Source organism: Periophthalmus magnuspinnatus, chromosome 11 (assembly GCF_009829125.3).
Source record: "Periophthalmus magnuspinnatus isolate fPerMag1 chromosome 11, fPerMag1.2.pri, whole genome shotgun sequence".
In the NCBI taxonomy this organism is placed as follows: domain Eukaryota; kingdom Metazoa; phylum Chordata; class Actinopteri; order Gobiiformes; family Gobiidae; genus Periophthalmus; species Periophthalmus magnuspinnatus.
In genome coordinates this window covers 4455754-4468838 of record NC_047136.2, presented here as the reverse complement: position 1 = coordinate 4468838, position 13085 = coordinate 4455754, and the positions used below count along the sequence as shown (strand labels likewise).

General features: G+C 40.6%; 1 protein-coding gene across 1 annotated transcript in view; it reads left to right on the top strand.

The window, feature by feature from the left end:
• Positions 1–12644, top strand: part of LOC117379045 (kelch-like protein 10) — a 35766-nt gene extending 23122 nt beyond the window's left edge. Inside the window, exons 2-6 of the mRNA XM_055225473.1 lie at positions 9364–9449; positions 9801–10174; positions 11266–11856; positions 11938–12087; positions 12285–12644. Of these exons, the coding sequence (XP_055081448.1) occupies positions 9364–9449; positions 9801–10174; positions 11266–11856; positions 11938–12087; positions 12285–12644 (1561 nt within the window). The remainder of the gene's footprint in view (positions 1–9363; positions 9450–9800; positions 10175–11265; positions 11857–11937; positions 12088–12284) is intronic.
• Positions 12645–13085: the final 441 nt, after the last annotated feature.

The following is a 13085-nucleotide window of genomic DNA, read 5'->3' as shown; positions in this document are numbered from 1 at the left end:
AGAAGAAGCCGTTCATACTGAAAACACCTCATATCAAAACTAGCACTAAACAGATTAATCACGGATCTAAACCAGAACCAAACCAAGTCTACATCAGGACTAAACTGGGCTCAAACCAGGACAAAGACCAGACCAGAACAAGTGTGAATCCAGACTAAGACACCTGTGCCAAAGCAGAGAAAGTCTTGTTCTTCCAGAAATCAACAAAATATCGCTAGTCGTACATTTTTAAGTTTTATATCTTTCTTTCTTTACTCTTTTACCTTGTACAAATTCATTAATCTTACAAAAGAAAAGATGTACCAGATTTAGCTACTGTTACTTTCCACGTGCAGTCCCTGGACACAGCTGAACACACATTAAAACACACATTTCATTACAAATACATTATAAGACAAACAGTTCATCATTGACATTAGCAGGAAAATACAATAAATGTCCCCATGTCCAACAGTATATTTCCTACAGTCCAAAACCAATTTAAAAAGTCAATTATGTGCAGGTTTTTACATTGAAACAGAACATTACAAATGAACCAGACTGACATGGACACGTTTGATTTTTGATGATCTAAAATATGTAGTTAATCATCATGACTTTTCTCCGCTCTTACGGGGGTGAATCACAAATGTGTCAAAACTTTTAATACGTTTAAACTTCCTGCAAACTGAAACATAACGCTGCAAAGTAACAAAAAAGGGCCAAAACGCTGGAAATTATCGCCCATTTCCGAGCTCATCTAGTCAGAGAAAATATGAAAACTACGCCCCCTTGTGCCACCTGCCTTCAAATTATGGACTGCGACGTGGATCTGTACATCTGGACTACGCTACTCTGTTGGACAAAGCTGATCCGTTTGATATTTTAATGATATAAAGGCGATAATCTGCTGCGCTAACTATGCTAAGATAAGTAACAGATATAAGTGCCACTGCAGTTTAAACTATAGTCGCCATAGTTGTCAATAGAGAGACATTTCAGATGCTAACTCCAAACTTTTCTGCCTCCCACAGAACAGAACTTCTGCAGAAAGACACAGCAGGCACCGGGGAGGCAGTGAAAAGACAGTGGTGGAAGTTGGAAAAGTTATGCAATCAAACCAGTCTGGGGAATGCTCATTATACGTAGCTCTGCTTTTGTTTGTTTAGCTGTTAGCATTATTTGTGTTTATGTCTCTTTTTTTCACTTTTTATATTACTTGTAGTTTAAAATATATGCAAAGAACACAGTGTCTATGTAGTTTTTGAGAGACTGAAATCAAATTTGGGGCTGTTGAGGCGACGTAAGTTGGTGTTTTGGGAATGTTTTGAAGCATCAGTCATTTCTTACGATTATTTCCATAACTCAAGTGTTTTATAAGGTCAATGTGCGTTTAAAGTCGGACATGACCAACTCGTTCAAACCAAATGTTCCACTTCCACTCTAAATTATAATCATGGGCCAACTGTTTATTATTATTATGATTTTTAAATGTTCCACTTCCACACTAAACTTTAATAATATGCCAGCTGTTTTTATTTTTTTTAATTATTATTATTAAATGTTCCACTTCCACACTAAATTATAATAATGGGCCAACTGTTTTTATTTATTTATTTATTATTATTATTATTATTATTATTATTATTTAATGTTCCACTTCCACACTAAATTATAATAATGGGCCAACTGTTTTTATTTATTTATTTATTTATTTATTATTATTATTATTATTATTATTATTATTATTATTATTATTATTATTATTATTATTTAATGTTCCACTTCCACACAAAATTATAATAATGGGCCAACTGTTTTTATTTATTTATGTATTTTTCTTCTTATTATTATTATTATTGTTGTTGTTTTTATTATTATTATCATGTTTTTTGCTTTTGTTTTTCTTCTCGTGCCACTCATGTTCCCACTTACACACATACAAACTTCTTGAATATCAGTTTAAGAGCAGACATGGAGACACTTGTATATGAGCTCTCACTTGAACCTTTATGTACTAAGTTAATTATGTACCGGCACGACCAGTTTGCGTCTGTAAAATCCATTTCCGCTCATCAGGAAAACTCTCGGACCTCCTCCTGCTCATTGAAGAGTCAAACAGTTTGTCGTGTAAACAAACCTGCCTCACATGCCCAGCGTCGTCCTCTTATGTTCCACAAGATCTAATCAAGACATTCAATTTTCAAGAGATAGAGAAGATCCAAAGCAGTAATTGAAATGAGTTAATTCAGTGCACAGTTAGGAACATCATTATCGCTACTCTACGTGTGAGAAATTAATGAAACTTCTTTTTTTTTCATTTTGTGTATTTTGCATGCGTTGCAGCAGTGTCACAATTAGTTTTACTATGCTTTAAACCTAAGGCAATAACCGTTTCATGCTAATTAACTTTTGTTTTGCAGACTGCAGACTCGTTTTCTATTCAGTCCAAACTATGCTCTGGTCACGACTGTTAATCATAATTAGCACATAGTGTGTACTGAGCCGTCATGTGACCATCAGCAGAAGTACAACGGGCCCAATACTGAACCTTGAGGAGCACCCCAGTACAAGAGTATTAATGATGAGAGCATGTATGTTTTTTGTTTTGTTTTTTTCTTTCAATATTGTCTTGATTTGTCTCTTGTTTGTTTGAGTTGTTTGTACTTTGTGTTTGTTTTTTTTATATTATTATTGTTCATATTATTGTTCATTCTTTTAGTTTTCTTTGTTATGTGTAATAAGGCGAGAGAAATCCGGTCCTGGTGTCGCTACTTGCAGGATCTGAGATAAATCATGGCTCTGCGCTGGGGCAGTTTGTCCAGTGGTGTGAGGACAACTACCTGGATTTGAACGTTGCCAAAACTAAGGATATGGTTATTGATTTTAGACGTGCACCTTCTCATAGTGTCAGTGTCATACATGGAGATGTTGTCGAAATTGTCGATAATTACAAGTATTTAGGCACCGTGATAGACAACAGATTGAGATTTGATCTAAACACTGAAAGTATTGTTAAACGAGGGCAGCAGAGAATGTATCTGTTGAAAAAACTGAACTCTTTTAATGTAAACAGAAATATTCTCAACAACTTTTATTGTTCTTTTATCGAGAGTCTGCTCACTTTTTCTTTCATTTGCTGGTTTCAGTCCCTGTCCTTGAAAGATAAGAACAAACCTGCTAAAAAATTACAGGGATTAAGCAGAGGGAGCTGCATTCTCTGTGGGAGGAGCTGAGCAAAGCCGAGTGTCTCCTGGCTCCGCCCCTCCATCCTCTGGCTCCTGACGGAAAACAAATCGTTTTTCAAATTCTTTTGTGCCCTCGGCTATTAAATTGCTAAATTCTAAGGGTAGTTTTTTTTTAAGTTTTGCACTGTTTTTATGTATATTGTTCTTATATTGTGCTTTGAATTCCACTGTGGACTGTAATGGACTGACACACTGTGTTTGTGTGTGTGTGGGTGTGTGTGTGTGTGGGTGTGTGTGTGTGTGTGTGGGGGGGGGTGTTTGCGTGTGTGTTTGCGTGTGTGTTTGCGTGTGTGTTTGCGTGTGTGTTAGAGTGAGAACTGCTTTGAGATGCTGCAAATGAATTGCCCTCTAGGATCAATAAAGTTTTCTGAATCTGAATCTGAGAAATGTAATTTTATTTGTAAATCATAGGTGACAAATGAGCTCCTCAGTTTCACCCACAGGGGAGTGGACTAAACGGGGGACAAAGGGCCCAGAATTGGACCTTCATTCTATTAATTTATATTAAAGGGGGGCCCATCTGAGACTTCTTGCCCTGGGCCCCGAAATGTCTGTCAACGGACCTGTTCACACTGAGGAAAACAAATCTGACTGTACGATCATGTTTGACCGGGTTTGAGACATAACAGAGTGTGTCTCTGTGTGTCTCAGTGTGTCTCTGTGTGGGTGTGTGTGTCTCTGTCTCTGTGTGTCTCTGTCTCTGTGTGTCTCAGTATGTCTCTGTGTCTCTCTGTGTCTCAGTGTGTCTCAGTATGTCTCTGTGGGTCTCAGTGCGTCTCTGTGTCTCAGTATGTCTCTGTGTGTCTCAGTGTGTCTCTGTATGTCTCAGTGCGTCTCTGTGTGTCAGTATGTCTCTGTATGTCTTAGTGTGTCTCTGTGTGTCTCAGTCCCTCTCTGTATGGCTCTGTCTGTCTCAGTGTCTCTGTGTGTCTCAGTGTGTCTTAGTGTCTCTGTATGTCTCTGTGTGTCTCTCAGTGTGTCTCTGTGTCTCTTTGTATGTCTCAGTGTGTCTCAGTGTCTCTGTATGTCTCTGTGTGTGGGGACAGTGTTGAGGAGCGAGCTGAGGCACTTTACACTTTATTTATTTCACTATTGTTATCACCGCTGCAGTAAGTGTCTTGGATCTGTAAATATATAAATTAGAATCATTGTGAATACTGATATTATGAGGTTTGTGTGGCTTGTAGTAATGCAAGTACAGGAAACATAGTAGAAATGTATTTTGCATGAACAACACGGGGGTGGACATGAATAAATACTACTACATCCCACTGATGTAGTCTAAAGACAATTTGTAACTGATACATTCAAAGTGTTTTCATGTTTTTCGTTTTGTTTTTTTTTTCCTTTCTTGAACAAGTATGAAAAATTATCCTGGATCAATGCTCGAAATAAACAAATCATCATCATCATCTGTACAAAAATGCAGAGATCATTTTATTTGAAGACATGGTTCTTCTTATTGTTACTGTGTTCGTGCAGTTTGAGTCAGATCATAAACCGTATAAAGAAGTGAACTGAGTGAGTGCGACGCCACCCACAGCGCTCAGCTTCAGCCAAATGAAGCTCAGCGAGGCTAGAGCGGTTATAGCGGCCAATTTAAAACCAAGTTGTATATTAGTAATTCCGACAGTGAGTCTCATAGCAACCAAGAAGCCAATCAGTCTGGAGTGAGACTTTGGCAGGGAGCGGGTCCTTAGCAACGCTGTCACTCAAACCTGTTGCTAACGCCAACGGGAGCGACTTCTGGGAAAGAAGGCGCCTGATTTGTCTGTTATTAATATTCATATCTTGATTTATGGATAAAATAGTAAAATAAACACACCGGGATCATGTAGAGCAGGAAAATACAAACAATTTAAGAGGGGCGACAGTTTTCCAGTGCAAAGTGAGTTGGAGCCAGAGCCGATGGAGTGCACCCACGATCACTTCCTATTTGAAACGAGACGGCTAGCAGGTTAGCTATGTCCATTTATATATACCACATGTGTCAAACTCTAGGCCCGGGGGCTAAATGCAGCCCGCCATGTCATTTTATGTGGCCCGCGACAAGGTAAATTTAAATGTATGTCATGTTAAAATGTCAGTTTATCAGACGTTATGCAGTTACATAGACATATTTTTATATCTTTGCAAATTTGACACGAACCATTCTTCTGATGTGTCCCTCAGTGAAGTTGAGTTTGACTCCCCTGATATATACGGTTGTCCCTCACTATATCGCAGTTCACCTTTCGCTGCCTCGCTGTTTCACGGATTTTTTTAGCGCAATGCGTTTAGCCAAATTTACATAAACGTTGGATCGCAGTGTGACTCTGAAGTGCTGTACGTTTGCAATTTGTTTTCTCCTCCGACAAAACCCACAATGTCGATGAAACGTTCTGCACCGACAAAGGCGCCGACGAAGGTTTGAACTTTGAGAGAGTTTAAACGAGAGAGAAATGTGAGAAAATGTTAACGCCTGTGTGAGAAAAGTGTATAAAGTGTGTGGTGAGGGGTTTTACAGACAAAAAACTGTATAATAACTGTAAAAAATAAAGCCGATACTTCGCAGATTTCGCTTGTTGCGGGTTATTTTTAGAACGTAACCCCCGCGATAAACGAGGGACCACTGTACAGACTATGCCTTACTAACTTACTATATGACATATTGCTAAGGTATACGGGTATTACGAGGATATTTAGAGTTTATTTAAGTCAGCTATGTATCTTAATAAACTAAAATCCTTATATAAATTGAAAAAACTGCACTAAAACATCAGATTATACTTGTGTTCCACTCTGTTTCTCTGCTCCATAAACCCACTCTGTAATAACGGTGTAGCAGAGGTGCACGGCTGCTGCAGAGCTCCTGACCTAGAAACAGAGGCGGAGGGGGATCCAGCTACACCGCACACCACTTAAACTGTCTCACTGCTGCACCACCGGAATCTGCATCCACCGCGAGCTCCCCCCTCCCCTTATCAGACGGCGTATTTGAAATAATTCGGTGACAGCCTGTGATGTCTTGCTTTGTCAACAACGTTACAGCAGCCAGCCGAGCGTGATCCTGCTGCTTTTGGTTGACTCAAAAATGCAAATTCAGACTTTCGCTGTCACTGTGGAGGAATCTGGAAAGCAATCACGGCTACCCCCCCCCCCCCTCCCCCCAAGCGGGAACAACACAAGTCAGCCCGGAAAATTCTCTTCAGAGGCATTTTTAATATAGTGTTAACCTCTTAAATGGCACCAGTTGAAAGTAATGCGGACTTTTCGTGTCGTTAATTATCTTGTCGCCCCCTCAGCGTTTGGATTCTCCTCGTGTGATTCCAGGCGACATTTTAACATCTAGAGATCAGGATTGTGTCCAAATGGAATTTTCAATAGACCCAACAATAAACCGATGGGGATTTTAAGATGCAAAGTACTTAAAGGTCCTATGTTACACAAAATGGACTGTTGTGAGCGTTAAGTCGTGTTATAAAGCCGCTACATCATCAAAAAACAGAGCTGGAGTTGTGTTTTTTTTCATTCACACGTTTGAGTTACACTTTATTATTAGTCTGTCTACAAAATGCTCGGTTCCACCTTGTGATGTCATGAAGTGGTAGTCTTCAAGTTAATAACTGCCTTTTATCATTAGTTCAGCAGAGATAGGGAATTCCAGGAGCTGAAATTATGCAAATTATTCTAGTGAAGGTGTATGGAGTTACAGGTCAGATCTGTGAAGAATCGAGCCTGTAACAGTGAGAATGCATCATTTTCAAGATATTTATTTATATATATATATATATATATTTATATATATATATATATATATATATATATATATATATATATATATATATATATATATATATATATATATATATATATATATATAAACATACATATGTGTGTGTGTATATATATACGAGGGTCATTCAATAAATAAGGTGAATTTTTCGGTATAAGGACTTTTAATACAGTTAGAAGCTTACGTTTTTGTTTGTTTGTTTTATTTGTTTTTCACATGGATTTAATTTCTTTTGCAGATTAAAAAAAAACAACTTAACGATTAACAAAGATGGCCGACCAAGAAGCTCCAGGATTGAACAGCGGTCAGTTGTCAAGTTTTTGGTTGGTGAAGGTACAAACCTGTTGAAATTCATAGGAGAATGTCACTGTGTCTGGTGTCACATGTTTCAGCCAAAAAAATGTCTACAAGTGGCTAAATTGTTTAAAGAAGGACGGAGCAGTGTTGAGGATGAAGGCAGGGAGGTCTACAGAAATGAGGTCTCCTGAGGTGAACCAGACACAGTGACATTCTCTATTGAATTTCAACAGGTTGGCACCTTCACCAACTTGATAACTGACCGCTGTTCAATCCTGGAGCTTCTTTCATCTTTGTTAATCGCCAAAACTCTCAAAGTTTTTTTTTTTAATCTGCAAAAGAAATTAAATCCATGTGAAAAACAAGTAAAACAAACAAACAAACAAACAAAAACGTAAGCTTCTAACTGTATTAAAAGTCCTTATACCGAAAAATTCACCTTATTTATTGAATGACCCTCGTGTGTGTGTGTGTGTGTATATATATATATATATATATATATATATATATATATATATATATATATATATATATATACATATATGTACAGGCAAACCACCAGAAAAGTTACATAGTGCACCTTTAACACCATTTGCTAAAACATAATCCGACAATTATGTGTAAAACTACCACGAATGACTATTTACTGCAGCAGTATCTCACTTCGTAATGCTAAAAAAAACATAAAAAGCTGTAACTCTGGGACCCTTTGTGACATCTGCCGGTAATTTTATCCCTGTGATTTACTTCCCTCTGTGGCACCAGGTACAATGCTTAACCCCTCCGGCAGTGGCATTTTTAGAATCATAATGACTCCTCTTAGGGTAGTTTCAGTAATTACAGTAAAGAGCTAACAGGGCGCATCAGCGAGGTATCACGGCAACAGAGGCAGATGGACGAGACGAGTGTCATGGAAGCCTTTTCACAGCGGCACAATACATTAGTCACATAAAACACAGATTCTACACAGGCTTCAGCTCGGGCGCCACGTCTGTGCGACAAAAGACCGTTCAGTTCATCAAGAGGCAAATGAACTTTATTAACGGCACAGACCCTCGTTTAAAAACAAGAAACAGGAAGTGACAACGCTCGGACATTGTCTTCTGTGGTGGAACGTAACAAAGCAAGTAGAAAATGAAGGTGTCTGTACTTTACTTGAGTACATTTTAAGTGTATATGTTTTACTTTTACTTCACTACACTCGAGAGCAGTATCTGTACTTTCTACTCCACTACGTTTCTGAACAGGACTGAAAAGTAAAAGTGTTTGTTATTATAGTTTGAGACCTGCTGAAAAGGCTGAGGGTTTATTTTTACCATGTTCATGATTCCGAGAGGAGGCCAGGACACGTCGGACGGACTACGTCTCTGGGCTGGCCTGGGAATGCCTTGGCGTCCCACCGGAGGAGCTGGGGGAAGTGTCTGGGGTGCGGGAAGTTTGTGAGTCCCTGCTTAGACTGGTGCCCACGTGACCCGACCCTGGATAAGCGGAAGAAAATGGATGGATGGATGTTCACAATTTGAACAAAAAAAAATATCTAAACATCTAGATAAAAACAGCTATAAAAATAATAAGTAAATCTGTAACAAAAATTGGACCTCAAATTAAATGCTTTTACTTTTTACTTGAGTAGATTTTTTCATGTGATACTTTAATGTTTACTTGAGTATTTTTTGCTCCAGTATTTGTACTTTTACTTAAGTAACAAAATTCCGTACTTCTTCCACCTCTACTATTAACGTTTGATTACTGAGCTGCATGGGTGATATTAATAAAAATGAATCACTAAATATATATATTTTCTCTCTGGTGCGATCACATGGTGCTAAAACACACTGCTAAACGTCTTTGTGGAGGTTGAAGTATTTCATGTAATGTGACTGTAAAATGGAACACAAAAGTTTTAAAAGTATTGCCCTGTTTTGAGTTTTACAACAAGTATTTTTTTGTTTTTTTTCAAATATTTTTCTTAGTGTTCAATCAGTTTTTAGGCCCGAGCCCCTGCAGGGCGTAGGGCCTATTGCTTCCGCAACGATGAGTGCATGCGTTTGAACGCTGGAGCAGTCATCATATCAGAGACTTCACACTTGTTGGAGTCTCTCCTCAGATCATGGCCCTGCTGCTTGAATGGATCTACACCAGGCATGTCCAAACTGCGGCCCGGGGGCCAAATGCGGCCCTCAGACCAATTTTTCTTGGCCCTCAAGCTTCCAGGTGAATTAGCCTGTATTTCTTTAAACAGTACTTTTTACTGTATATTTCTGAAAATCTGCTTTAACAAGCCCTTATCAAATATTTAATGTGTCCCATTGAGGATGTCAGCATGAATAAAGGTCTAGCGGTTCAGTCTAACTTGTAATAATAACACACATTTGAAGTATTCACTATATTGGCGACCAGTCTATGGCCCTCAGTCGGCCCTCGGCTTTGTCTGTGATTTTATATGCGGCCCTTCATGAAAAAAGTTTGGACACCCCTGATCTACACCAAATCCACCACATTTCTGAGCGGAGAGAATGTCCAGGATGTAGTTGTGGCTGCTGACATGCTGCTGCTGGAAAACCTGGTTAAAATCTGCTACTGTTACATGGAGGACCACATGTGTCCGGAGAACTGCATTAGCATCTGGAAGTTCTGCCATGGTGTGCTTTCGCACAAAACAAAGGACTTGGCTTGGCGGTTTATCATGAGTCACTTTGAGGAGGTGGTGAACTGTAATGAATTCCAGCTCCTCACAGCACAGGAACTGAGCGGGTTCATAGAAGATGATGAACTTGATGTGAAAAATGAGACAGTCGTGTACCAAGCCGTTCTGCACTGGACCAACCATGACCTCCAGCAACGCAGAGTCGACTTTCCACGTGTACTGGCAAAGGTGTGTTACTAATGTACAGCTATAATGTCAAATTATCAAAGTTTCACATATAAGAGATGCCAAGTGATACCAAAACATTTGACCGAAATCATTAAAGTACAAACTGTTTTGTGACCCATTGTAAAAAAGGCCCCCTTGTGGCCCCTACGAGCCACAGACTCTGACTCTTACTCTCTCTCCTCATTTGCTATGCACCGCACTCTACCTGGACTCTCATCCAATCAGAGGATGCCTTGGACTTTTCCTTTGTGCAGAAGTTGGCAGTCGCTCGGAGAGTTCGCTACGAGCAGCAGTGTTTGTGTAGTCCCTGCTGTTGAACTGCTTTAATAGTTATACCTTTGCTGTCCGCTGATTCTGTGTATTGTGTGCGTCTAGTGCAAGTAAGTGTGTGACCAATGCGAGTTAATAGTGCATTATTTAATTGTATTTTTTATGCCTTTGCTTTGCTTAGTTAGCTCTAGCCAACTGTCCTTCGACGCCTTGTGCCTCCCATCTCATTTATATTGTAAAGTTCATATTTGGCAATGTCAAACGGGTTCACTATTTCATTCCTTTGTACTGTGCATTGTGCATCTTCATACTAGCGTTGGTTCTGGCGTTTACAAGTTACGCACTGCGTGCGCCTTAATTGGTTGTAGGCCCCGCAGCACATCACGTGGCTCCAGCGGCCTTTGTTATTTCTGTTCGTGGCCGATAGAGGGAGCCATTCGTGTAATTATTTTCTTAACCACCAGATAGAGCTATTTCTCTGAATGGCTTGTCATTAGGCATAAACTGACATTAATATTGAGGCTTTTTGTTTCATTGGATTTATGTCAGTTTTATTAGTTTGTAACTGTTTTATCATTGTTCATCATAGTGTGTTATTTGTACATTTACATTCACTCATTGTTGTTTGTATTTCTTCTTGTTTCAGAACCACACACACGCGTACACATCCATATTCACCATTCCTAATAAACATCACAAAATCAAGAGAAGCATCGTGATTCTGACCGATCACCTGCTGTGGGTTCTACTGTAACGATCCAGAAAATTAATATATTGAGGAAACCCATCCTTCCTCACACCCATTCTGTTTTGTGTTTCAGGTGCGTTTCGACCAGATATCTCTTGAATTTCTAAACAACAACGTTCTCAGCAATCCTCTGGTGAAGGATCACCTCCACACACGTGAAGTGCAGGCCATATATGCACTTTCCAACAGTGCGGGTTCCCATATCCGTCTGATCCGCCCCCGACTTCCTGGGGCCATCCTATTGGCTATTGGAGGCTGGAGTGGTGGCGATCCAACCAATGGCATTGAGGCGTACGACTATAAGGCTGGTCGCTGGGTTAATGTCACAAACCACCAGGAGAGGGCCAGGGCTTACCACGGCTCTGTGTTCCTCAATGGGTCGGTCTATTGTGTGGGAGGATTTGACCGGACGGAATATTTCAACAGCGTGCGTCGCCTGGACCTGGCCACCCGCACTTGGCACGAGATGCCCCCCATGTACCACCGCCGCTGCTATGTGAGCGTGGCTGTGCTGAACGGATGTATCTATGCTATGGGCGGACACAACGGGCACATACGACTGAGCACCGCTGAAGTCTTTGACCCTGAGACTAACCTGTGGTCCCCGATCCGACCCATGAACGAGCAGAGGAGTGATGCCAACTGTGTCGCAGTTAATGGCGAGGTAATGGGACAGAAAAAATATTCAAAAAATTCATTTCATAAAAGACAATTTTATAACCCTGAACCTTTCTGTGTTGTGCAGATCTACATTTGTGGAGGTTTCAATGACATTGAGTGCCTCCAGACGGCTGAATGCTACGACCCAAGAACCAAGCAGTGGTCTTTGATTGCTCCTATGACCACCAGGCGCAGTGGTGTCGCTGTCATTGCCTACGGTGACTACATCTATGCAGTAAGTATTAACTGGATACATATTACACCTTTTTAAATTTCAGTAGAGTCACTATTTTAATCTATAAGGCTTTCTATCTCATCTGAAGGAGCACATGAGCATTTACCCCTGACTATTTTTCAAACAATTGCACCACAGCCTTGATAGGTCGTCGTATTAAACTACCAGTTCATTAAGTTGTCTCTTCTCTCATGTAGGTTGGAGATTTTGATGGGACTATGCGCCTGAACAGCGTGGAGGCCTATAGTCCGCGCACAAACTCCTGGCGTCCCGTGGCGTCCATGTTGACCACTCGCAGTTACTGTGGCATTGAGGTGCTGAACGGCCGCATCTTTGCTGTGGGGGGTTTTAACGGCTTGAGCACCATGTACTCTGTGGAGGCCTATGACCCCCTGGTGGACAGCTGGAGCTTTGTCTGTGACATGGACATCTTCAGGAGCGGTCTCAACTGTTGTGTCATCTCCGGTCTCCCCAACATGACCGGCTACGCCATTTCCCGCAACGCTCTGCCGCTGCTTGACATCGAGATGGACGAGTCGGACGAGGAAGCCATCTAAACAGTGTCACCAAACCCCCAGAGCTAACACTAGTCCTGGGCTAAACTGAAATAAACAATAAAGCATCCAAAAATATGTTTACATTATGATTAAAAGCGAGAGTAAGAAACACTGAAACACCGGGCGGAACTCAAACACTCCATCCGTTCAGAGGCGCCAAAACACGGATAACTGCTCCCAACACTCCGCACGCCGGCGGAGGTCAAAACGTAACTTTAAATATAGCAATTTCACTTATAACACTTCAATTAACTAGACAACACCTGTCAGAAGATGTGAGACACATACAAGTACCAGCCTAGAAGTCAAACTCATTTTACGTGTCACTATTCGTACGAGAACGCGCATTTGCTCCGAAGCCTGGAGCTCAGACCGGGCGGAGCTCAGCCATTCTATCCACTCAGAAGCGTCACAACTCGGCCACCCGCTCCGGCCACTCCG